The 26,958-nt window shown below is 61.8% G+C and overlaps 1 protein-coding gene and 3 pseudogenes across 1 annotated transcript; all 4 read right to left on the reverse strand.

Annotated features, from left to right (window-relative positions):
- Positions 1-5,791: 5,791 nt before the first annotated feature.
- LOC113562986 lies at positions 5,792-5,972 on the reverse strand (annotated as a pseudogene).
- Positions 5,973-6,852: 880 nt separating this feature from the next.
- Positions 6,853-13,107, reverse strand: LOC113562954. The gene is made up of 3 exons (XM_026973805.1): positions 13,034-13,107; positions 10,385-12,209; positions 6,853-9,474 (listed from the first exon to the last, which is right to left on the reverse strand). The coding sequence occupies exons 1-3, from the start codon at positions 13,105-13,107 to the stop codon at positions 6,853-6,855; spliced, it is 4,521 nt and encodes a 1,506-aa protein (XP_026829606.1).
- A 335-nt stretch (positions 13,108-13,442) lies between these two features.
- Positions 13,443-13,623, reverse strand: LOC113562987 (annotated as a pseudogene).
- A 7,194-nt stretch (positions 13,624-20,817) lies between these two features.
- LOC113562992 lies at positions 20,818-21,037 on the reverse strand (annotated as a pseudogene).
- Positions 21,038-26,958: the final 5,921 nt, after the last annotated feature.

A 26,958-nucleotide genomic window follows, 5' to 3' on the forward strand; every position in this document is an offset into this window, starting at 1 on the left:
GCGCGACGACACCTCGAACACCTTCCCCTGGTCAGGCTTACGCAGGAGCGTACCCGCGTAATACTCCATCACAGCCGAGCGCAAGCGATGGATCACCTGGGCGCGGGCGCTTCCAGGGACCCTCACGATTCGCTCTCCTGGGCCACGGCATTCCACGATCATTTCCCCGGTGACCTCGGACCAGCGCCAACGGACGGCTGCCCGATTGGCCTGTCTCCGGGCAGCGTTTCGCGCCCTCGACCACAGCGAGGCCTCCCCTCCGCCCCTCAGCCTACCCTCGAGCGAGCCCGAGAGGAAGCTGGCGATTTCCTCGTCACTAGGGGCGTGGCCGATCCTTCTCGCCACAACCCCCCGCAGCGACCCCCACGCCAGCCCGCTAACCACCGCGTCACTCGCCGTCAGCAGACGGAACGCGTGAGCGATGGTCAGCACGTCGCGAGATCGGAGAGCGGAAGCAGTCCACAGCCCCCCCTGCTGGGAGGGAGGTAGACCACCTCCGCACTCGCGCGCTGCGGCAGGTTGAGCCAGGACTTGACGATCCTCCGAACATGGAGATCGACGGCCCTCAGGGGACGCTTCTCGACAGCGGCGCCCCGCAGCAGGAAGTCCAACCTCGGCAGGATAAACGCCGCCAGGACCTCCACCCGCTGCCACGGGGCTAGGAGGGACGCGTCGACCGCCCAGATGTCCTTCAACACGCCCTCGATGGTGGTGAGGGGTGTTTGGTCGACCGAGAATCCCGTGGGAACACCTAGGTGGCGATAAGGCTCCCCCTCCGCCAGGGTCGGCATGGGTCGACCCTCAATCTCGAATACGGTGGGCAGGACCCTGCCAATGCGCCCCGTGGTAATGTGCAATGAGGCGCACTTGGCAGGGTTGAAGTGCAATCCCACCCTCCCTGCTTCGAGCTCCACGGCAGTCAGCAGCTGCCTCATTCCCTCGGGCGTGCGCGCGATAAGCGCCAGATCGTCGGCGTACGCGAGAATGTTAAAAGTTTGTCCGAGAATATCGTACCCGACGTCAGTGAGCTCGGCGGCCGCGCGGACCACCGAGTCGATGACGAGATCGAAAATAATCGGGGATAACGGACACCCCTGTCGCACGCCCGAGCGAACGGGAATGGGCGCGGTGAAACCGTCGACGGCACGGACGCGCGTGGTGCAACCGTCGTACATCGAGCCCCAGATGTTTATGAGGCCCGATGGGACGCCCGCTCTGACGAGCGCGCTGCGGATGGCAGCATGGGGGACAGAGCCGAAAGCGTTCGACAAGTCCAACCACGCCACCACCGCGTGTCGGCGAGTCCTTCGGGCGTCGGTCAGGATCTCCTGCAGGACGAAGTTGTGCTCGTAGCATCCCTCGTCCCTCAGGAAACCCTTCTGAGCCCGGCATAGCTTGTCGTTCGCGATCACCCAGTCGGTCAAGCGGTCGGCCGCCACAGCGGCGAAGAGTTTCGGCATTGTGTCGCCCAGCGCGAGAGGACGCCAGCTCTCCAACGAGTCCCGATCGCCCTTCTTGTACACCAATACCGTGTTGGAGGTCTTCCAGGACGGTGGAACCGCCTCGAGGCGATAGCACGCGTTGAACAGCGCTGTGAGGAGCCGCGCTCCGGGATCCGCCGCACGGAGATCATTGTAGGCGATCCCGTCGGGACCAGGCGCAGAGTTCGTCATGCGCCTGAGCCGACGGTCCACCTCTCCCTCCGTGAAGGGAGCCATAAGGAGCGCGACGTCCTCCGGCCTCGAGTGGTCAACAGGTTCCACGGCGGGCAGGCCGTCCAGTCGCTCCCCGCCGCCGTATAGTCGTTCGAAGTGCTCCTGAACCGTCCGACCCTGCACCTGGCAGAAGTCGGCCGGTCCCTGAACAACTTCTCTGACAGCCTTGCGGCGGTTCCTCCTGAACAGCGCCTGTATCCGCGCCGCTTCGCGTGTCCGGTCCCCCCGTCCTTCTCCCTGTGGGTTACGAGGACCGGCCGGTGCCAGTCCCCTCCGCGCCCCGACGTCGTCCCGCGCACGGGCGGCCGCCGTCCCCCCCCGGAAATCCGCAGCGGCCTCCCCCGACCGTCCCGGGCGATCAGTGGCGCCGGTTGCCCCGGCGGCGGCCACGCTCGCCACGCCTCGCCCGAAGAACTCGGCAGCTCGCACCGCCAAGTCCTCGAGGTCAGCGGGCGCAACGACGGCTTCGGCCAGCCGGGCGAGCTCGTCGCGCGCGGCCAAGTTCCGCTCCCTACGCCGCCCTTGAGCGGGTTCGGGCGCAGGCACGGCCGCGCGCAACGGCTCCCCCGGTCGCGCCTCCACGCGTCGCGGGTGACCTCGCCGGGGCTCCCGGCCCCGACCCGCCAGACAGCGCTCGCCGTCATTACGAGCGCCCACGACAGACGCGGTCCCCCCCAGTCGACGCCCCATTACTCCGCGGACATCCACGGGAGCGGCTGGTGGTGCTATGTCAGAGTTCGCAGCACTCACCTGTGCAGGCTCCGCCACGGCCGCGCGGTCCCCCGACGATGCGGACCCCCGACGCGCCTCCCCATTAACTATGTTTATAGTGGCCACCTCCAAAGTTGGAGGGGCCACAGGAGATGAAACGTCCACCGCCGCTGAAGGCAGCGGTGGGAAACTCGCCGGCGTGTTAGGTGGAGGACTCGGCGACGTACGCAGCCCCGCCGGGGAGCCCCTGGTCGGCGTCGAAGACGGTGTCGACGCCAGGGACCCCGTTCCGAGGCGCCTCCTCGCTCCTCGCCCCAGGCTCACCACCCACGGCTCCACCCCGTCCCCCTCCATGCTCCGTCGCGCCACCGAAGACCGCCGCTCCTCCTCTCGTTCTGGTGTACTGGACAGGGTGTCCACCCGCCGCCCAGAACTCGCCAGTGCCGGTGAGCCTCCGCTGCACTCCGATGCTGCCGATGTTGGTGGCGATGGTGCTGACGGCCCACTGGTGGTGTTGTGGGCCGATGTTCCTCCGGCTGCAGCCCCTCCAGCCGAGGCACCGGCCGGAGGGCCGCAGAGGGGACGCCCGTCGACATCACGGGCGCCCCGCAGACGGAGGTGGTCACCGTGCACGTGACGAGTGTCGCCGGCGAAGACGTCGCAGCGGCGGCCGATGACGTGGCCGCCCGGGTCCCCGCTCGCGTGCTGCGCGTGGTGGTCGTGCTCAGCTGCGCGGGGACCGCAGGTGTGGGCGCCCGGGCCGTCGGAGTTGCGCTCCTCCGACCCAAGACACCCGCCACCTGCACCTCGGAGAAGCCCTCCGGGGAAGACGGCGGGGTAGGTGTCCTGAAACCCCGCCGCCAGACGCCTCCGGGCTCGACTCCGAACTGCGACGCCTTCCGCCGCGCGTGCCGCCGCGTCGCAACACCGGCCGCTGCCGCAGCGATGGTGGTGGCCGGCGGGGACCTGGTGGACCTCTTCGCGGTCCCCCGCGACGCGACGGTCCGCTCCGGGGTGCTCTTCGCGACCGGTGCACTGGGCGCCCCCACAAGGGCGGCAGCTGACGTCGTTGCTGCTGCTGGGGGCGACCCTCCGCTTCTGTTTCCCCCCCGTGATGCGCCGATCGTCTGCTGGCTCTCCGCGATGGTCTGCGGAGAGCGGGGGGAAACGTGCACCGGCCTAGCCGCACCCTTCTGCCTCCTCTTCACGGACGGCGCGCCTCCCGTTCCCCCGCTGCTGGTGTTCGACGGTTTATGCGGGGGAACGCGCGCCGACCTGGTGACACGGAGCGGATTCGGCTGCGGCGGAGTACCCGAGGGCCGTGTCGGCACTCCGCAAGCCGAACACACGGGCACAGGCACCGGGGGTCTCCAGGGTCTCCTTCTCTCCGCTGAACTTGCATCACTGGAGCCCCCGGCGATACCGGCGATGGGCGGCGTGGCCCCTGTCGCCGCTGTGGCGGCCGTCCCGATGGCGCCTCTCCTTACGGCCGTGCTGCTCCTCCTCGCTGTCGTCGTCCTCGTCGCCGCGACCGCCGCGCCGGCGGTCAGCGACGGAGCCCTCACGGGTCGGGTGGAGGGACCCGCTGTCACGGCCGCGTACGAGGGGGACCTCCCTGTAGTCGTGGAAGCTGTTGTTGTCGCCGCTAGGGGTGTTTGTTGCGGCGACGGAGTGGCCGCGGGGAGGTTGCGCCTGAGTCGCCGCGAATCGGCAGCCCCTACACTACTCGTACCCGGCAGGGCCGCCGCACGAGTCCGCACACCCGCGTTGGAAGCGCTCCCGACGCGCGCTCTACCGCTATTTTGCGCTCGACCAGCATCCGCGCCCGCCACTGTGGCAGGCGACTCATCCCGGTGGCCGCCGTGCTCTCTATCATAGTGCGCTTTTACCGCTTTCAGCGGGTAGCGGCCAGACCCCCTGAATTCGCACAGGCTGCACTTGTACGTGATAGTGTCACCGGGATGCTTCGCCTTCTGATGCTTCGCTAAGTGCGGCGGGTCGCAGAAGTCGCCTCGTGTCCTCACACCTAGTTCCCCGCTTCCCCAGCAGCGCGGACAGACTACTCTGCTTTCGATGGGGTAAGCGAGGACCACCTCGAGGGGAGCATCCATATTTGCGCGATTAAAGGCAGTACCACTTCTTTCGTACAAATGACAACGAGAATAAATTATGTAATAAAAGGCGCTCACAGCAGTATAAAATGAAAGAATATGTACAACGAATAAATAAAAGTTATCAATAAATTAAAAGACAGAGTACCAAGATACTGTGTCAGAGTATAAAAGATATATAATTAAAACGTAAATAAAAATAAAAATAAATATGACGACACACGGTTTAAAAGCGTACAATCAATAAATAATACATGTATAGACAAATCCTGTGAACGCGACTTTAAGTGGCACTGCCCTTACGGTAGGCGGCCTAGGGAATTTTCGAGTTTCAGAGTTCTCACAGGTATATCGCTCTAGGCCGCCCGAGTGATCCGCGACTGAGCGGCACCGAGCAAACACGTCAACTCCTCGTGTGCTATCCGGCTCGCGCGAGAATATTTTGTTAATTGCCGGTGCCACGAGGAATATTGACGTGAGCGCGGGGACGTCACTCCTGTATACCGAATACTGTGTTTGCCGGCTCGAGCGAGGAAACCTCCGCGTAGTGCCGGCGACGACGTGATCAGAAAGCGCGGTATAAAATATAAAATATGTACAAAGAGTAAAAGAGTATAAAACGTAAAAGAGTAAAACACCTATAAAATAAATAACATATAATATCACAGTCAACGGAATAAATAGATATATCGGCACCACGCGGAAGGTGCAGATATTGCTCGTGCTCCTCGAAGTCACGGCTGTTGTTGTTATGCGGCCTTCCAAAGGCCTCGCTCGAACCGACAAACACGCGTCCCGCTCTATTTTCCGTTACTCGGTGCCGCGTTCCACGTATCGCGGACTCACCGTTGATGCATCTCCTCGCAGCCTGGACACTCGGCGATGGCGGGAACGGTGGCAGCAATATGGCGGCTCGGCATGGCGTCACGGTTGACCGCCGCGCGCCTCACTCCCCGCCCTGGTCGGCGCTCGCTCCTCCGCTTGTGGCACTTAGTAAATTTCGGATCGCTTCTCACTATTATAACTCGCGACACGCACGCTCGAATTAATACTTATTATATACGGTTTTCTTCGTCTCTCTGAGCTCTACACGTTTATACTATCCCCGAGCGGCTAAGTCCTCGACTCGGGGAGATATTACAAGTTTTAAGGCGGAGGATTCAGAATGCTTAAACGTAGAACGCTGCAGATGCTCTTTGCTGCCCCGGTTGACTCTGCCACGGTACCCACCAATTGAGTATTTATTTTTTCCCAAATTACTGGGCCGAATTCGACGGTACTGCAATGCCGAATCGACCCGCGACAGAGTCGGAGCAAGCTCCGAGCACCCGCCCAGTTCCAAAAACAAGTTTAATATTCTGAATCCTCCTTGAGGATTGTATCAGATATTAAGCTGATAAGAACAGATTAACCACTCTTTATTTTCTCAATTAATGTTCCCCAGGGGACATTTCCCCTGGAGTAAATATACATCGGAGCAGCTAGGCCGCGCGCAAGCTTACTTATGTGATTGCCGGGGGACAATGGGCCCCCCCCGGCTCGTGGGCATCACAACTGCGACTGGGGGAGCGCAGCTCCCCCAAGTCGAGACGAGATCAATATAATATCGCCCCCGCTGGTAGACGAAGGCGATGGACGGAGTGCAGTGATCACAGGTAAAGAATAAAAATATACCGATGAACATGAGGCGTCCCCATGGGCCCTATGTTCATCGGTATATACACAAAATACTAATTCTAATATATATAGCAGTTGCGACACCCCCAGGGCATATCACAGTAAATAATAAATATCACAATAAAATAGCTAAAAGTCCCTGGGGGTGCACGCGCGGCGCAGGTACAAATTTCAATAATGCCATTTCGGCTACAAAATTACGCGACACTCATACACGCATAAAACACAATATTAGTAACGCGACACTCACACTCGGAACATCCAAGGTCCACAAAGAACACGTATTAGACTAGCCAGACGGTTTGACTTAATATTGGTTAGTCTAAGATAAAATTACAGCATGCAATGTCAAAAGCTTAAAACGAAGAAGTCAGTAACTAAAATAAAATTTGGGCTATACGCCAGGTACGCAAGTGGTCAAAAGACGCAGTATATACAGAGGCGCATAAAATGTAAAATGTATATAAGAAAAGTGTAAATAATATAAAACATAATAAGACGCCTATAAAATAAATAGATATCACAGTCAGTCGGTAAAACGCTAGAATAAATAAATAAATACTACATAAAATACATAAAACCAAACATGCACTCTATAAACAAAATTAAACAGTGGACCGAGACAAGGACTAAATAATTTACGCGACATTCACATCCAGTTCGCGCGGTGCCAACAAGCCGTCGGGATAACGCCGGCGAATTGCAAGAGGAGGCGACACCAAAGGACCCCCATCCCCGGAAGGTCGCGGCGGAGCAGGGTACTGACGAACTCCGGACACGTGCTCCACATAGATGTCCCTAGACCAGCGTATAGTGTCCGAGACGATGAGCCGGCGCATCATGGACCCGTATTTGCTGCCAACGCGCAACAGTCTCAGCACCGCGTCATTCCTCGGACACCAGGAGCCGAGGGCACCGACGACGAGGGCCGTCACGACCACACGGTAGCCCTGAGCCCGTAGCGCCTCCGCAAGGGGGGTATACCTGGCAACTTTACGCCCCCTTGCTTCCTCGAACGCCACCAAACGGTTCTCAAACGCCACCGTCACGTCGCATATGACGACACTCTTGGAGGGCTCGTGCCGGACAACGAGATCCGGCCGTAACCCCTCAAGCTCCCCGTCGACGCCCTCCACCCGCTGATTGACCCTCACCTCACCCGGCAGACGGCAAGCCCTACGGAGGCGGTGCAGAACCGCGTCGTGTCTCAGCTGTATGGCAGCGGCGTGCACGCCGCAATGACCGATGACGTGGGGAAGGGTCTCGGCTGTCCTCCCGCACCGACGGCACCTCTCGTCCACGGTCCCCCATCGACGGGCCCCGTTCAGGGGGAGCACGTCGAGGCGGGCCCGATGGACGAACCGCCAGTCGGCGAAGCGGGTGAACGAGCCGCCGCGCATGAAGTGATTGCTCACCGGCACGCGCGACGACACCTCGAACACCTTCCCCTGGTCAGGCTTACGCAGGAGCGTTCCCGCGTAATACTCCATCACAGCCGAGCGCAAACGATGGATCACCTGGGCGCGGGCGCTTCCAGGGACCCTCACGATTCGCTCTCCTGGGCCACGGCATTCCACGATCATTTCCCCGGTGACCTCGGACCAGCGCCAACGGACGGCTGCCCGATTGGCCTGTCTCCGGGCAGCGTTTCGCGCCCTCGACCACAGCGAGGCCTCCCCTCCGCCCCTCAGCCTACCCTCGAGCGAGCCCGAGAGAAAGCTGGCGATTTCCTCGTCACTAGGGGCGTGGCCGATCCTTCTCGCCACAACCCCCCGCAGCGACCCCCACGCCAGCCCGCTAACCACCGCGTCACTCGCCGTCAGCAGACGGAACGCGTGAGCGATGGTCAGCACGTCGGCGAGATCGGAGAGCGGAAGCAGTCCACAGCCCCCCCTGCTGGGAGGGAGGTAGACCACCTCCGCACTCGCGCGCTGCGGCAGGTTGAGCCAGGACTTGACGATCCTCCGAACATGGAGATCGACGGCCCTCAGGGGACGCTTCTCGACAGCGGCGCCCCGCAGCAGGAAGTCCAACCTCGGCAGGATAAACGCCGCCAGGACCTCCACCCGCTGCCACGGGGCTAGGAGGGACGCGTCGACTGCCCAGATGTCCTTCAACACGCCCTCGATGGTGGTGAGGGGTGTTTGGTCGACCGAGAATCCCGTGGGAACACCTAGGTGGCGATAAGGCTCCCCCTCCGCCAGGGTCGGCATGGGTCGACCCTCAATCTCGAATACGGTGGGCAGGACCCTGCCAATGCGCCCCGTGGTAATGTGCAATGAGGCGCACTTGGCAGGGTTGAAGTGCAATCCCACCCTCCCTGCTTCGAGCTCCACGGCAGTCAGCAGCTGCCTCATTCCCTCGGGCGTGCGCGCGATAAGCGCCAGATCGTCGGCGTACGCGAGAATGTTAAAAGTTTGTCCGAGAATATCGTACCCGACGTCAGCGAGCTCGGCGGCCGCGCGGACCACCGAGTCGATGACGAGATCGAAAATAATCGGGGATAACGGACACCCCTGTCGCACGCCCGAGCGAATGGGAATAGGCGCGGTGAAACCGTCAACGGCACGGACGCGCGTGGTGCAACCGTCGTACATCGAGCCCCAGATGTTTATGAGGCCCGATGGGACGCCCGCTCTGACGAGCGCGCTGCGGATGGCAGCATGGGGGACAGAGCCGAAAGCGTTCGACAAGTCCAACCACGCCACCACCGCGTGTCGGCGAGTCCTTCGGGCGTCGGTCAGGATCTCCTGCAGGACGAAGTTGTGCTCGTAGCATCCCTCGTCCCTCAGGAAACCCTTCTGAGCCCGGCATAGCTTGTCGTTCGCGATCACCCAGTCGGTCAAGCGGTCGGCCGCCACAGCGGCGAAGAGTTTCGGCATTGTGTCGCCCAGCGCGAGAGGACGCCAGCTCTCCAACGAGTCCCGATCGCCCTTCTTGTACACCAATACCGTGTTGGAGGTCTTCCAGGACGGTGGAACCGCCTCGAGGCGATAGCACGCGTTGAACAGCGCTGTGAGGAGCCGCGCTCCGGGATCCGCCGCACGGAGATCATTGTAGGCGATCCCGTCGGGACCAGGCGCAGAGTTCGTCATGCGCCTGAGCCGACGGTCCACCTCTCCCTCCGTGAAGGGAGCCATAAGGAGCGCGACGTCCTCCGGCCTCGAGTGGTCAACAGGTTCCACGGCGGGCAGGCCGTCCAGTCGCTCCCCGCCGCCGTATAGTCGTTCGAAGTGCTCCTGAACCGTCCGACCCTGCACCTGGCAGAAGTCGGCCGGTCCCTGAACAACTTCTCTGACAGCCTTGCGGCGGTTCCTCCTGAACAGCGCCTGTATCCGCGCCGCTTCGCGTGTCCGGTCCCCCCGTCCTTCTCCCTGTGGGTTACGAGGACCGGCCGGTGCCGTCCCCTCCGCGCCCCGCCGTCGCCCCGCGCACGGGCGGCCGCCGTCCCCCCCCGGAAATCCGCAGCGGCCTCCCCCGACCGTCCCGGGCGATCAGTGGCGCCGGTTGCCCCGGCGGCGGCCACGCTCGCCACGCCTCGCCCGAAGAACTCGGCAGCTCGCACCGCCAAGTCCTCGAGGTCAGCGGGCGCAACGACGGCTTCGGCCAGCCGGGCGAGCTCGTCGCGCGCGGCCAAGTTCCGCTCCCTACGCCGCCCTTGAGCGGGTTCGGGCGCAGGCACGGCCGCGCGCAACGGCCCCCCCGGTCGCGCCTCCACGCGTCGCGGGTGACCTCGCCGGGGCTCCCGGCCCCGACCCGCCAGACAGCGCTCGCCGTCATTACGAGCGCCCACGACAGACGCGGTCCCCCCCAGTCGACGCCCCATTACTCCGCGGACATCCACGGGAGCGGCTGGTGGTGCTATGTCAGAGTTCGCAGCACTCACCTGTGCAGGCTCCGCCACGGCCGCGCGGTCCCCCGACGATGCGGACCCCCGACGCGCCTCCCCATTAACTATGTTTATAGTGGCCACCTCCAAAGTTGGAGGGGCCACAGGAGATGAAACGTCCACCGCCGCTGAAGGCAGCGGTGGGAAACTCGCCGGCGTGTTAGGTGGAGGACTCGGCGACGTACGCAGCCCCCCGGGGAGCCCCTGGTCGGCGTCGAAGACGGTGTCGACGCCAGGGACCCCGTTCCGAGGCGCCTCCTCGCTCCTCGCCCCAGGCTCACCACCCACGGCTCCACCCCGTCCCCCTCCATGCTCCGTCGCGCCACCGAAGACCGCCGCTCCTCCTCTCGTTCCGGTGTGATGGACAGGGCGTCCACCCGCCGCCCAGAACTCGCCAGTGCCGGTGAGCCTCCGCTGCACTCCGATGCTGCCGATGTTGGTGGCGATGGGTGCTGACGGCCCACTGGTGGTGTTGTGGGCCGATGTTCCTCCGGCTGCAGCCCCTCCAGCCGAGGCACCGGCCGGAGGGCCGCAGAGGGGACGCCCGTCGACATCACGGGCGCCCCGCAGACGGAGGTGGTCACCGTGCACGTGACGAGTGTCGCCGGCGAAGACGTCGCAGCGGCGGCCGATGACGTGGCCGCCCGGGTCCCCGCTCGCGTGCTGCGCGTGGTGGTCGTGCGCAGCTGCGCGGGGACCGCAGGTGTGGGCGCCCGGGCCGTCGGAGTTGCGCTCCTCCGACCCAAGACACCCGCCACCTGCACCTCGGAGAAGCCCTCCGGGGAAGACGGCGGGGTAGGTGTTCTGAAACCCCGCCGCCAGACGCCTCCGGGCTCGACTCCGAACTGCGACGCCTTCCGCCGCGCGTGCCGCCGCGTCGCAACACCGGCTGCTGCCGCAGCGATGGTGGTGGCCGGCGGGGACCTGGTGGACCTCTTCGCGGTCCCCCGCGACGCGACAGTCCGCTCCGGGGTGCTCTTCGCGACCGGTGCACTGGGCGCCCCCACAAGGGCGGCAGCTGACGTCGTTGCTGCTGCTGGGGGCGACCCTCCGCTTCTGTTTCCCCCCCGTGATGCGCCGATCGTCTGCTGGCTCTCCGCGATGGTCTGCGGAGAGCGGGGGGAAACGTGCACCGGCCTAGCCGCACCCTTCTGCCTCCTCTTCACGGACGGCGCGCCTCCCGTTCCCCCGCTGCTGGTGTTCGACGGTTTATGCGGGGGAACTCGCGCCGACCTGGTGACACGGAGCGGATTCGGCTGCGGCGGAGTACCCGAGAGCCGTGTCGGCACTCCGCAAGCCGAACACACGGGCACAGGCACCGGGGGTCTCCAGGGTCTCCTTCTCTCCGCTGAACTTGCATCACTGGAGCCCCCGGCGATACCGGCGATGGGCGGCGTGGCCCCTGTCGCCGCTGTGGCGGCCGTCCCGATGGCGCCTCTCCTTACGGCCGTGCTGCTCCTCCTCGCTGTCGTCGTCCTCGTCGCCGCGACCGCCGCGCCACCCGCGCCGGCGGTCAGCGACGGAGCTCTCACGGGTCGGGTGGAGGGACCCGCTGTCACGGCCGCGTACGAGGGGGACCTCCCTGTAGTCGTGGAAGCTGTTGTTGTCGCCGCTAGGGGTGTTTGTTGCGGCGACGGAGTGGCCGCGGGGAGGTTGCGCCTGAGTCGCCGCGAATCGGCAGCCCCTACACTACTCGTACCCGGCAGGGCCGCCGCACGAGTCCGCACACCCGCGTTGGAAGCGCTCCCGACGCGCGCTCTACCGCTATTTTGCGCTCGACCAGCATCCGCGCCCGCCACTGTGGCAGGCGACTCATCCCGGTGGCCGCCGTGCTCTCTATCATAGTGCGCTTTTACCGCTTTCAGCGGGTAGCGGCCAGACCCCCTGAATTCGCACAGGCTGCACTTGTACGTGATAGTGTCACCGGGATGCTTCGCCTTCTGATGCTTCGCTAAGTGCGGCGGGTCGCAGAAGTCGCCTCGTGTCCTCACACCTAGTTCCCCGCTTCCCCAGCAGCGCGGACAGACTACTCTGCTTTCGATGGGGTAAGCGAGGACCACCTCGAGGGGAGCATCCATATTTGCGCGATTAAAGGCAGTACCACTTCTTTCGTACAAATGACAACGAGAATAAATTATATAGTAAAAGGCGCTCACAGCAGTATAAAATGAAAGAATATGTACAACGAATAAATAAAAGTTATCAATAAATTAAAAGACAGAGTACCAAGATACTGTGTCAGAGTATAAAAATATGTAATTAAAACGTAAATAAAAATAAAAATAAATATGACGACACACGGTTTAAAAGCGTACAATCAATAAATAATACATGTATAGACAAATCCTGTGAACGCGACTTTAAGTGGCACTGCCCTTACGGTAGGCGGCCTAGGGAATTTTCGAGTTTCAGAGTTCTCACAGGTATATCGCTCTAGGCCGCCCGAGTGATCCGCGACTGAGCGGCACCGAGCAAACACGTCAACTCCTCGTGTGCTATCCGGCTCGCGCGAGAATATTTTGTTAATTGCCGGTGCCACGAGGAATATTGACGTGAGCGCGGGGACGTCACTCCTGTATACCGAATACTGTGTTTGCCGGCTCGAGCGAGGAAACCTCCGCGTAGTGCCAGCGACGACGTGATCAGAAAGCGCGGTATAAAATATAAAATATGTACAAAGAGTTAAACGTAAAAGAGTATAAAACGTAAAAGAGTAAAACACCTATAAAATAAATAACATATAATATCACAGTCAACGGAATAAATAGATATATCGGCACCACGCGGAAGGTGCAGATATTGCTCGTGCTCCTCGAAGTCACGGCTGTTGTTGTTATGCGGCCCTCCAAAGGCCTCGCTCGAACCGACAAACACGCGTCCCGCTCTATTTTCCGTTACTCGGTGCCGCGTTCCTCGTATCGCGGACTCACCGTTGATGCATCTCCTCGCAGCCTGGACACTCGGCGATGGCGGGAACGGTGGCAGCAATATGGCGGCTCGGCATGGCGTCACGGTTGACCGCCGCGCGCCTCACTCCCCGCCCTGGTCGGCGCTCGCTCCTCCGCTTGTGGCACTTAGAAAATTTTCGGATCGCTTCTCACTATTATAACTCGCGACACGCACGCTCGAATTAATACTTATTATATACGGTTTTCTTCGTCTCTCTGAGCTCTACACGTTTATACTATCCCCGAGCGGCTAAGTCCTCGACTCGGGGAGATATTACAAGTTTTAAGGCGGAGGATTCAGAATGCTTAAACGTAGAACGCTGCAGATGCTCTTTGCTGCCCCGGTTGACTCTGTCACGGTACCCACCAATTGAGTATTTATTTTTTCCCAAATTACTGGGCCGAATTCGACGGTACTGCAATGCCGAATCGACCCGCGACAGAGTCGGAGCAAGCTCCGAGCACCCGCCCAGTTCCAAAAACAAGTTTAATATTCTGAATCCTCCTTGAGGATTGTATCAGATATTAAGCTGATAAGAACAGATTAACCACTCTTTATTTTCTCAATTAATGTTCCCCAGGGGACATTTCCCCTGGAGTAAATATACATCAGAGCGGCTAGGCCGCGCGCAAGTTTACTTATGTAATTGCCGGGGGACAATGGGCCCCCCCCGGCTCGTGGGCATCACAACTGCGACTGGGGGAGCGCAGCTCCCCCAAGTCGAGACGAGATCAATATAATATCGCCCCCGCTGGTAGACGAAGGCGATGGACGGAGTGCAGTGATCACAGGTAAAAATAAAAATAAAAATATACCGATGAACATGAGGCGTCCTCATGGACCCTATGTTCATCAGTATATACACAAAATACTAATTCTAATATATGTAGCAGTTGTGACACCCCCAGGGCATATCACAGTAAATAGTAAATATCACAATAAAATAGCTAAAAGTCCCTGGGGGTGCACGCGCGGCGCAGATACAAATTTCAATAATGCCGTTTCGGCTACAAAATTACGCGACACTCATACACGCATAAAACACAATATTAGCAACGCGACACTCACACTCGGAACATCCAAGGTCCACAAAGAACACGTGTTAGACTAGTCAGACGGTTTGACTTAATATTGGCTAGTCTAAAATAACAAAAATAAGATTACAGCATGCAATGTCAAAAGCTTAAAACGAAAAAGTCAGTATCTAAAATAAAATTTGGGCTATACGCCAGGTACGCAAGTGGTCAAAGGACGCAGTATATACAGAGGCGCATAAAATGTAAAATGTATATAAAAAAGAAGTGTAAATAATATAAAACATAATAAGACGCCTACAAAATAAATAGATATCACAGTCAGTCGGTAAAACGCTAGAATAAATAAATAAATACTACATAAAATACATAAGGCCAAATATGCACTCTACAAACAAAATTAAACAGTGGACCGAGACAAGGACTAAATAATTTACGCGACATTCACATCCAGTTCGCGCGGTGCCAACAAGCCGTCGGGATAACGCCGGCGAATTGCTTGAGGAGGCGACACCAAGGGACCCCCATCCCCGGAAGGTCGCGGCGGAGCAGGGTACTGACGAACTCCGGACACGTGCTCCACATAGATGTCCCTAGACCAGCGTATAGTGTCCGAGACGATGAGCCGGCGCATCATGGACCCGTATTTGCTGCCAACGCGCAACAGTCTCAGCACCGCGTCATTCCTCGGACACCAGGAGCCGAGGGCACCGACGACGAGGGCCGTCACGACCACACGGTAGCCCTGAGCCCGTAGCGCCTCCGCAAGGGGGGTATACCTGGCAACTTTACGCCCCCTTGCTTCCTCGAACGCCACCAAACGGTTCTCAAACGCCACCGTCACGTCGCATATGACGACACTCTTGGAGGGCTCGTGCCGGACAACGAGATCCGGCCGTAACCCCTCAAGCTCCCCGTCGACGCCCTCCACCCGCTGATTGACCCTCACCTCACCCGGCAGACGGCAAGCCCTACGGAGGCGGTGCAGAACCGCGTCGTGTCTCAGCTGTATGGCAGCGGCGTGCACGCCGCAATGACCGATGACGTGGGGAAGGGTCTCGGCTGTCCTCCCGCACCGACGGCACCTCTCGTCCACGGACCCCCATCGACGGGCCCCGTTAAGGGGGAGCACGTCGAGGCGGGCCCGATGGACGAACCGCCAGTCGGCGAAGCGGGTGAACGAGCCGCCGCGCATGAAGTGATTGCTCACCGGCACGCGCGACGACACCTCGAACACCTTCCCCTGGTCAGGCTTACGCAGGAGCGTACCCGCGTAATACTCCATCACAGCCGAGCGCAAGCGATGGATCACCTGGGCGCGGGCGCTTCCAGGGACCCTCACGATTCGCTCTCCTGGGCCACGGCATTCCACGATCATTTCCCCGGTGACCTCGGACCAGCGCCAACGGACGGCTGCCCGATTGGCCTGTCTCCGGGCAGCGTTTCGCGCCCTCGACCACAGCGAGGCCTCCCCTCCGCCCCTCAGCCTACCCTCGAGCGAGCCCGAGAGGAAGCTGGCGATTTCCTCGTCACTAGGGGCGTGGCCGATCCTTCTCGCCACAACCCCCCGCAGCGACCCCCACGCCAGCCCGCTAACCACCGCGTCACTCGCCGTCAGCAGACGGAACGCGTGAGCGATGGTCAGCACGTCAGCGAGATCGGAGAGCGGAAGCAGTCCACAGCCCCCCCTGCTGGGAGGGAGGTAGACCACCTCCGCACTCGCGCGCTGCGGCAGGTTGAGCCAGGACTTGACGATCCTCCGAACATGGAGATCGACGGCCCTCAGGGGACGCTTCTCGACAGCGGCGCCCCGCAGCAGGAAGTCCAACCTCGGCAGGATAAACGCCGCCAGGACCTCCACCCGCTGCCACGGGGCTAGGAGGGACGCGTCGACCGCCCAGATGTCCTTCAACACGCCCTCGATGGTGGTGAGGGGTGTTTGGTCGACCGAGAATCCCGTGGGAACACCTAGGTGGCGATAAGGCTCCCCCTCCGCCAGGGTCGGCATGGGTCGACCCTCAATCTCGAATACGGTGGGCAGGACCCTGCCAATGCGCCCCGTGGTAATGTGCAATGAGGCGCACTTGGCAGGGTTGAAGTGCAATCCCACCCTCCCTGCTTCGAGCTCCACGGCAGTCAGCAGCTGCCTCATTCCCTCGGGCGTGCGCGCGATAAGCGCCAGATCGTCGGCGTACGCGAGAATGTTAAAAGTTTGTCCGAGAATATCGTACCCGACGTCAGTGAGCTCGGCGGCCGCGCGGACCACCGAGTCGATGACGAGATCGAAAATAATCGGGGATAACGGACACCCCTGTCGCACGCCCGAGCGAACGGGAATGGGCGCGGTGAAACCGTCGACGGCACGGACGCGCGTGGTGCAACCGTCGTACATCGAGCCCCAGATGTTTATGAGGCCCGATGGGACGCCCGCTCTGACGAGCGCGCTGCGGATGGCAGCATGGGGGACAGAGCCGAAAGCGTTCGACAAGTCCAACCACGCCACCACCGCGTGTCGGCGAGTCCTTCGGGCGTCGGTCAGGATCTCCTGCAGGACGAAGTTGTGCTCGTAGCATCCCTCGTCCCTCAGGAAACCCTTCTGAGCCCGGCATAGCTTGTCGTTCGCGATCACCCAGTCGGTCAAGCGGTCGGCCGCCACAGCGGCGAAGAGTTTCGGCATTGTGTCGCCCAGCGCGAGAGGACGCCAGCTCTCCAACGAGTCCGATCGCCCTTCTTGTACACCAATACCGTGTTGGAGGTCTTCCAGGACGGTGGAACCGCCTCGAGGCGATAGCACGCGTTGAACAGCGCTGTGAGGAGCGCGCTCCGGGATCCGCCGCACGGAGATCATTGTAGGCGATCCCGTCGGGACCAGGCGCAGAGTTCGTCATGCGCCTGATGACGGTCCACCTCTCCCTCCGTGAAGGGAGCCATAAGGAGCGACGTCCTCCGGCCTCGAGTGGTCGACAGGCTCCACGGCGGGCAGGCCGTCCAGTCGTTCCCGCCGCCGTATAGTCGTTCGAAGTGCTCCTGAACCGTCCGACCTGCACCTGGCAAAAGTCCGGTCCCTGAACAACTTCTGACAGCCTTGCGGCGGTTCCTCCTGAACAGCGCCTGTATCCGCGCCGCTTCGCGTGTCCGGTCCCCGTCCTTCTCCCTGTGGGTTACGAGGACCGGCCTGCCGGTCCCTCCGCGCCCCGACGTCGTCGCGCACGGGCGGCCGCCGTCCCCCGGAAATCCGCAGCGGCCTCCCGACCGTCCCGATCAGTGGCGCTGCCCGGCGGCGGCCACGCTCGCCACGCCTCGCCCGAAGAACTCGGCAGCTCGCACCGCCAAGTCCTCGAGGTCAGCGGGCGCAACGACGGCTTCGGCCAGCCGGGCGAGCTCGTCGCGCGGCCAAGTTCCCCCTACGCCGCCCTTGAGCGGGTTCGGGCGCAGGCACGCGCGCACGGCCCCGGTCGCGCCTCCACGCGTCGCGGGTGACCTCGCCCTGCCCCGACCCGCCAGACAGCGCTCGCCGTCATTACGAGCGCCCACGACAGACGCGGTCCCCAGTCGACGCCCCATTACTCCGCGGACATCCACGGGAGCGGCTGGTGGTGCTATGTCAGAGTTCGCAGCACTCACCTGTGCAGGCTCCGCCACGGCCGCGCGGTCCCCGACGATGCGGACCCCGACGCGCCTCCCATTAACTATGTTTGTAGTGGCCACCTCAAAGTTGGAGGGCACAGGAGATGAACGCCACCGCCGCTGAAGGCAGCGGTGGGAAACTCGCCGGCGGTGAGGTGGAGGACTCGACGTACGCAGCCCCGCCGGGAGCCCCTGGTCGGCGTCGAAGACGGTGTCGACGCCAGGGACCCGTTCCGAGGCGCCTCCTCGCTCCTCGCCCCAGGCTCACCACCCACGGCTCCACCCGTCCCCCATGCCGTCGCGCCACCGAAGACCGCCGCTCCTCCTCTCGTTCCGGTGTGATGGACAGGGCGTCCACCGCCGCCCAGAACTCGCCAGTGCCGGTGAGCCTCCGCTGCACTCCGATGCTGCCGATGTTGGTGGCGATTGGTGCTGACGGCCCACTGTGGTGTTGTGGGCCGATGTTCCTCCGGCTGCAGCCTCCAGGAGAGGCCCGGAGGGCCGCAGAGGGGACGCCCGTCGACATCACGGGCGCCCCGCAGACGGAGGTGGTCACCGTGCACGTGACGAGTGTCGCCGGCGAAGACGTCGCAACGGCGGCCGATGACGTGGCCGCCCGGGTCCCGCTCGCGTGCTGCGGTGGTGGTCGTGCTCAGCTGCGCGGGGACCGAGTGTGGGCCCGGGCGTCGGAGTTGCGCCTCACCCAAGACACCCCACCTGCACTCGGAGAAGCCCTCGGGAAGACGCGGGTAGGTTCCTGAACCCGCCAGACGCTCCGGGCTCGACTCCGAACTCGACGCCTTCCGCGCGCGTGCCGCCGCGTCGCAACACCGGCGCTCGCACGATGTGTGGCCGGGGACTGTGGACCTTTCGCGGTCCCGCGACCGACGGTCCGCTCCGGGTGCTCTTCGCGACGGTGCATGGCGCCCCACAAGGCGGCGCTGACGTCGTTGCTGCTGCTGGGGGACCCTCCGTTCGTTTCCCCCGTGATGCGCCGATCGTCTGCTGGCTCTCGCGATGGTTGCGGAGAGCGGGGAAAGTGCACCGGCCTAGCGCACCCTTCTGCTCTCTCACGGACGGCCGCCTCCGTTCCCCGCTGCTGGTGTTCGAGGTTATGCGGGGGAAGCGCGCCGACTGGTGACACGGAGCGGATTGACTGCGGGGAGTACCGAGGCCGTGTCGGCATCCGCAAGCGAACACAGGCAAGCACCGGGGTCTCAGGGTCTCTTCTCTCCGTGAACTTGCACTGGAGCCCGGGATACCTGCGATGGGCGCGCTCTGTCGCCGTGTGGGGCCGTCCGATGGCGCTCTCTTACGGCCGTGCTGCTCCTCCTGTCTGTCTCGTCGCGACCGCCGCGCCGGCGGTCAGCGACGGAGCCTCACGGGTCGGGTGGAGGGACCGCTTCAGGCCGGTACGAGGGGACTCCTGTAGTCGTGGAAGCTGTTGTTGTCGCGTAGGGGTGTTGTTGGGCGACGGAGTGCCGCGGGAGGTTGCGCTGAGTCGCGCGAATCGGCACCCTACACTACTCGTACGCAGGGCCGACGAGTCCGACACCCGCGTTGGAAGCTCCCGACGCCACTCTACCGCTATTTTCGCTCGACCAGCATCCGCCCGCACTGTGGCAGGCGACTCATCCGTGGCCGCCGTGCTCTCTATCATAGTGCGCTTTTACCGCTTTCAGGGTAGCGGCCAGACCCCCTGAATTCGCACAGGCTGCACTTGTACGTGATAGTGTCACCGGGATGCTTCGCCTTCTGATGCTTCGCGCGGCGGGTCGCAGAAGTCGCCTCGTGTCCTCACACCTAGTTCCCCGCTTCCCCAGCAGCGCGGACAGACTACTCTGCTTTCGATGGGGTAAGCGAGGACCACCTCGAGGGGAGCATCCATATTTGCGCGATTAAAGGCAGTACCACTTCTTTCGTATAAATAGCAATGAGAATAAATTATGTAATAAAAGGCGCTCACAGCAGTATAAAATGAAAGAATATGTACAAAGAATAAATAAAAGTTATCAATAAATTAAAAGACAGAGTACCAAGATACTGTGTCAGAGTATAAAAATATGTAATTAAAACGTAAATAAAAATAAAAATAAATATGACGACACACGGTTTAAAAGCGTACAATCAATAAATAATACATGTATAGACAAATCCTGTGAACGCGACTTTAAGTGGCACTGCCCTTACGGTAGGCGGCCTAGGGAATTTTCGAGTTTCAGAGTTCTCACAGGTATATCGCTCTAGGCCGCCCGAGTGATCCGCGACTGAGCGGCACCGAGCAAACACGTCAACTCCTCGTGTGCTATCCGGCTCGCGCGAGAATATTTTGTTAATTGCCACGAGGAATATTGACGTGAGCGCGGGACGTCACTCCTGTATACCGAATACTGTGTTTACCGGCTCGAGCGAGGAAACCTCCGCGTAGTGCCGGCGACGACGTGGTCAGAAAACGCGGTATAAAATATAAAATATGTACAAAGAGTAAAACGTAAAAGAGTAAAACACCTATAAAATAAATAACATATCACAGTCAACGGAATAAATAGATATATCGGCACCACGCGGAAGGTGCAGATATTGCTCGTGCTCCTCGAAGTCACGGCTGTTGTTGTTATGCGGCCTTCCAAAGGCCTCGCTCGAACCGACAAACACGCGTCCCGCTCTATTTTCCGTTACTCGGTGCCGCGTTCCACGTATCGCGGACTCACCGTTGATGCATCTCCTCGCAGCCTGGACACTCGGCGATGGCGGGAACGGTGGCAGCAATATGGCGGCTCGGCATGGCGTCACGGTTGACCGCCGCGCGCCTCACCCCGCCCGGTCGGCGCTCGCTCCTCCGCTTGTGGCACTTAGAAATTTCGATCGCTTCACTATTATAACTCGCGACACGCACGCTCGAATTAATACTTATTATATACGGTTTTCTTCGTCTCTCTGAGCTCTACACGTACTATCCCCGAGCGGCTAAGTCCTCGACTCGGGAGATATTACAAGTTTTAAGGCGGAGGATTCAGAATGCTTAAACGTAGAACGCTGCAGATGCTCTTTGCCCCGGTTGACTCTGCCACGGTACCCACCAATTGAGTATTTATTTTTTCCCAAATTACTGGGCCGAATTCGACGGTACTGCAATGCCGAATCGACCCGCGACAGAGTCGGAGCAAGCTCCGAGCACCCGCCCAGTTCCAAAAACAAGTTTAATATTCTGAATCCTCCTTGAGGATTCCCCAAGTCGAGACGAGATCAATATAATATCGCCCCCGCTGGTAGACGAAGGCGATGGACGGAGTGCAGTGATCACAGGTAAAAATAAAAAAATATACCGATGAACATGAGGCGTCCTCATGGACCCTATGTTCATTGGTATATACACAAAATACTAATCTAATATATGTAGCAGTTGTGACACCCCCAGGGCATATCACAGTAAATAGTAAATATCACAATAAAATAGCTAAAAGTCCTGGGGGTGCACGCGCGGCGCAGATACAAATTTCAATAATGCCGTTTCGGCTACAAAATTACGCGACACTCATACACGCATAAAACACAATATTAGCAACGCGACACTCACACTCGGAACATCCAAGGTCCACAAAGAACACGTATTAGACTAGTCAGACGGTTTGACTTAATATTGGCTAGTCTAAAATAAAAAATAAGATTACAGCATGCAATGTCAAAAGCTTAAAACGAAAAAGTCAGTATCTAAAATAAAATTTGGGCTATACGCCAGGTACGCAAGTGGTCAAAGGACGCAGTATATACAGAGGCGCATAAAATGTAAAATGTATATAAAAAAGAAGTGTAAATAATATAAAACATAATAAGACGCCTATAAAATAAATAGATATCACAGTCAGTCGGTAAAACGCTAGAATAAATAAATAAATACTACATAAAATACATAAAACCAAACATGCACTCTACAAACAAAATTAAACAGTGGACCGAGACAAGGACTAAATAATTTACGCGACATTCACATCCAGTTCGCGCGGTGCCAACAAGCCGTCGGGATAACGCCGGCGAATTGCAAGAGGCGGCGACTCCAAGGGACCCCATCCCCGGAAGGTCGCGGCGGAGCAGGGTACTGACGAACTCCAGACACGTGCTCCACATAGATGTCCCTAGACCAGCGTATAGTGTCCGAGACGATGAGCCGGCGCATCATGGACCCGTATTTGCTGCCAACGCGCAACAGTCTCAGCACCGCGTCATTCCTCGGACACCAGGAGCCGAGGGCACCGACGACGAGGGCCGTCACGACCACACGGTAGCCCTGAGCCCGTAGCGCCTCCGCAAGGGGGGTATACCTGGCAACTTTACGCCCCCTTGCTTCCTCGAACGCCACCAAACGGTTCTCAAACGCCACCGTCACGTCGCATATGACGACACTCTTGGAGGGCTCGTGCCGGACAACGAGATCCGGCCGTAACCCCTCAAGCTCCCCGTCGACGCCCTCCACCCGCTGATTGACCCTCACCTCACCCGGCAGACGGCAAGCCCTACGGAGGCGGTGCAGAACCGCGTCGTGTCTCAGCTGTATGGCAGCGGCGTGGACGCCGCAATGACCGATGACGTGGGGAAGGGTCTCGGCTGTCCTCCCGCACCGACGGCACCTCTCGTCCACGGTCCCCCATCGACGGGCCCCGTTAAGGGGGAGCACGTCGAGGCGGGCCCGATGGACGAACCGCCAGTCGGCAAAGCGGGTGAACGAGCCGCCGCGCATGAAGTGATTGCTCACCGGCACGCGCGACGACACCTCGAACACCTTCCCCTGGTCAGGCTTACGCAGGAGCGTTCCCGCGTAATACTCCATCACAGCCGAGCGCAAGCGATGGATCACCTGGGCGCGGGCGCTTCCAGGGACCCTCACGATTCGCTCTCCTGGGCCACGGCATTCCACGATCATTTCCCCAGTGACCTCGGACCAGCGCCAACGGACGGCTGCCCGATTGGCCTGTCTCCGGGCAGCGTTTCGCGCCCTCGACCACAGCGAGGCCTCCCCTCCGCCCCTCAGCCTACCCTCGAGCGAGCCCGAGAGAAAGCTGGCGATTTCCTCGTCACTAGGGGCGTGGCCGATCCTTCTCGCCACAACCCCCCGCAGCGACCCCCACGCCAGCCCGCTAACCACCGCGTCACTCGCCGTCAGCAGACGGAACGCGTGAGCGATGGTCAGCACGTCGGCGAGATCGGAGAGCGGAAGCAGTCCACAGCCCCCCCTGCTGGGAGGGAGGTAGACCACCTCCGCACTCGCGCGCTGCGGCAGGTTGAGCCAGGACTTGACGATCCTCCGAACATGGAGATCGACGGCCCTCAGGGGACGCTTCTCGACAGCGGCGCCCCGCAGCAGGAAGTCCAACCTCGGCAGGATAAACGCCGCCAGGACCTCCACCCGCTGCCACGGGGCTAGGAGGGACGCGTCGACTGCCCAGATGTCCTTCAACACGCCCTCGATGGTGGTGAGGGGTGTTTGGTCGACCGAGAATCCCGTGGGAACACCTAGGTGGCGATAAGGCTCCCCCTCCGCCAGGGTCGGCATGGGTCGACCCTCAATCTCGAATACGGTGGGCAGGACCCTGCCAATGCGCCCCGTGGTAATGTGCAATGAGGCGCACTTGGCAGGGTTGAAGTGCAATCCCACCCTCCCTGCTTCGAGCTCCACGGCAGTCAGCAGCTGCCTCATTCCCTCGGGCGTGCGCGCGATAAGCGCCAGATCGTCGGCGTACGCGAGAATGTTGAAAGTTTGTCCGAGAATATCGTACCCGACGTCAGTGAGCTCGGCGGCCGCGCGGACCACCGAGTCGATGACGAGATCGAAAATAATCGGGGATAACGGACACCCCTGTCGCACGCCCGAGCGAATGGGAATGGGCGCGGTGAAACCGTCAACGGCACGGACGCGCGTGGTGCAACCGTCGTACATCGAGCCCCAGATGTTTATGAGGCCCGATGGGACGCCCGCTCTGACGAGCGCGCTGCGGATGGCAGCATGGGGGACAGAGCCGAAAGCGTTCGACAAGTCCAACCACGCCACCACCGCGTGTCGGCGAGTCCTTCGGGCGTCGGTCAGGATCTCCTGCAGGACGAAGTTGTGCTCGTAGCATCCCTCGTCCCTCAGGAAACCCTTCTGAGCCCGGCATAGCTTGTCGTTCGCGATCACCCAGTCGGTCAAGCGGTCGGCCGCCACAGCAGCGAAGAGTTTCGGCATTGTGTCGCCCAGCGCGAGAGGACGCCAGCTCTCCAACGAGTCCCGATCGCCCTTCTTGTACACCAATACCGTGTTGGAGGTCTTCCAGGACGGTGGAACCGCCTCGAGGCGATAGCACGCGTTGAACAGCGCTGTGAGGAGCCGCGCTCCGGGATCCGCCGCACGGAGATCATTGTAGGCGATCCCGTCGGGACCAGGCGCAGAGTTCGTCATGCGCCTGAGCCGACGGTCCACCTCTCCCTCCGTGAAGGGAGCCATAAGGAGCGCGACGTCCTCCGGCCTCGAGTGGTCAACAGGCTCCACGGCGGGCAGGCCGTCCAGTCGTTCCCCGCCGCCGTATAGTCGTTCGAAGTGCCCCTGAACCGCCCGACCCTGCACCTGGCAAAAGTCGGCCGGTCCCTGAACAACTTCTCTGACAGCCTTGCGGCGGTTCCTCCTGAACAGCGCCTGTATCCGCGCCGCTTCGCGTGTCCGGTCCCCCCGTCCTTCTCCCTGTGGGTTACGAGGACCGGCCGGTGCCGGTCCCCTCCGCGCCCCGACGTCGTCCCGCGCACGGGCGGCCGCCGTCCCCCCCCGGAAATCCGCAGCGGCCTCCCCCGACCGTCCCGGGCGATCAGTGGCGCCGGTTGCCCCGGCGGCGGCCACGCTCGCCACGCCTCGCCCGAAGAACTCGGCAGCTCGCACCGCCAAGTCCTCGAGGTCAGCGGGCGCAACGACGGCTTCGGCCAGCCGGGCGAGCTCGTCGCGCGCGGCCAAGTTCCGCTCCCTACGCCGCCCTTGAGCGGGTTCGGGCGCAGGCACGGCCGCGCGCAACGGCCCCCCCGGCCGCGCCTCCACGCGTCGCGGGTGACCTCGCCGGGGCTCCCGGCCCCGACCCGCCAGACAGCGCTCGCCGTCATTACGAGCGCCCACGACAGACGCGGTCCCCCCCAGTCGACGCCCCATTACTCCGCGGACATCCACGGGAGCGGCTGGTGGTGCTATGTCAGAGTTCGCAGCACTCACCTGTGCAGGCTCCGCCACGGCCGCGCGGTCCCCCGACGATGCGGACCCCCGACGCGCCTCCCCATTAACTATGCTTGTAGTGGCCACCTCCAAAGTTGGAGGGGCCACAGGAGATGAAACGCCCACCGCCGCTGAAGGCAGCGGTGGGAAACTCGCCGGCGTGTTGGGTGGAGGACTCGGCGACGTACGCAGCCCCGCCGGGGAGCCCCTGGTCGGCGTCGAAGACGGTGTCGACGCCAGGGACCCCGTTCCGAGGCGCCTCCTCGCTCCTCGCCCCAGGCTCACCACCCACGGCTCCACCCCGTCCCCCTCTATGCTCCGTCGCGCCACCGAAGACCGCCGCTCCTCCTCTCGTTCCGGTGTGATGGACAGGGCGTCCACCCGCCGCCCAGAACTCGCCAGTGCCGGTGAGCCTCCGCTGCACTCCGATGCTGCCGATGTTGGTGGCGATTGGTGCTGACGGCCCACTGGTGGTGTTGTGGGCCGATGTTCCTCCGGCTGCAGCCCCTCCAGCCGAGGCACCGGCCGGAGGGCCGCAGAGGGGACGCCCGTCGACATCACGGGCGCCCCGCAGACGGAGGTGGTCACCGTGCACGTGACGAGTGTCGCCGGCGAAGACGTCGCAACGGCGGCCGATGACGTGGCCGCCCGGGTCCCCGCTCGCGTGCTGCGCGTGGTGGTCGTGCTCAGCTGCGCGGGGACCGCAGGTGTGGGCGCCCGGGCCGTCGGAGTTGCGCTCCTCCGACCCAAGACACCCGCCACCTGCACCTCGGAGAAGCCCTCCGGGGAAGACGGCGGGGTAGGTGTCCTGAAACCCCGCCGCCAGACGCCTCCGGGCTCGACTCCGAACTGCGACGCCTTCCGCCGCGCGTGCCGCCGCGTCGCAACACCGGCCGCTGCCGCAGCGATGGTGGTGGCCGGCGGGGACCTGGTGGACCTCTTCGCGGTCCCCCGCGACGCGACGGTCCGCTCCGGGGTGCTCTTCGCGACCGGTGCACTGGGCGCCCCCACAAGGGCGGCAGCTGACGTCGTTGCTGCTGCTGGGGGCGACCCTCCGCTTCTGTTTCCCCCCCGTGGTGCGCCGATCGTCTGCTGGCTCTCCGCGATGGTCTGCGGAGAGCGGGGGGAAACGTGCACCGGCCTAGCCGCACCCTTCTGCCTCCTCTTCACGGACGGCGCGCCTCCCGTTCCCCCGCTGCTGGTGTTCGACGGTTTATGCGGGGGAACGCGCGCCGACCTGGTGACACGGAGCGGATTCGGCTGCGGCGGAGTACCCGAGGGCCGTGTCGGCACTCCGCAAGCCGAACACACGGGCACAGGCACCGGGGGTCTCCAGGGTCTCCTTCTCTCCGCTGAACTTGCATCACTGGAGCCCCCGGCGATACCGGCGATGGGCGGCGTGGCCCCTGTCGCCGCTGTGGCGGCCGTCCCGATGGCGCCTCTCCTTACGGCCGTGCTGCTCCTCCTCGCTGTCGTCGTCCTCGTCGCCGCGACCGCCGCGCCACCCGCGCCGGCGGTCAGCGACGGAGCTCTCACGGGTCGGGTGGAGGGACCCGCTGTCACGGCCGCGTACGAGGGGGACCTCCCTGAAGTCGTGGAAGCTGTTGTTGTCGCCGCTAGGGGTGTTTGTTGCGGCGACGGAGTGGCCGCGGGGAGGTTGCGCCTGAGTCGCCGCGAATCGGCAGCCCCTACACTACTCGTACCCGGCAGGGCCGCCGCACGAGTCCGCACACCCGCGTTGGAAGCGCTCCCGACGCGCGATCTACCGCTATTTTGCGCTCGACCAGCATCCGCGCCCGCCACTGTGGCAGGCGACTCATCCCGGTGGCCGCCGTGCTCTCTATCATAGTGCGCTTTTACCGCTTTCAGCGGGTAGCGGCCAGACCCCCTGAATTCGCACAGGCTGCACTTGTACGTGATAGTGTCACCGGGATGCTTCGCCTTCTGATGCTTCGCTAAGTGCGGCGGGTCGCAGAAGTCGCCTCGTGTCCTCACACCTAGTTCCCCGCTTCCCCAGCAGCGC

This window comes from Ooceraea biroi, chromosome 11 (genome assembly GCF_003672135.1).
Source record: "Ooceraea biroi isolate clonal line C1 chromosome 11, Obir_v5.4, whole genome shotgun sequence".
Taxonomy (NCBI): domain Eukaryota; kingdom Metazoa; phylum Arthropoda; class Insecta; order Hymenoptera; family Formicidae; genus Ooceraea; species Ooceraea biroi.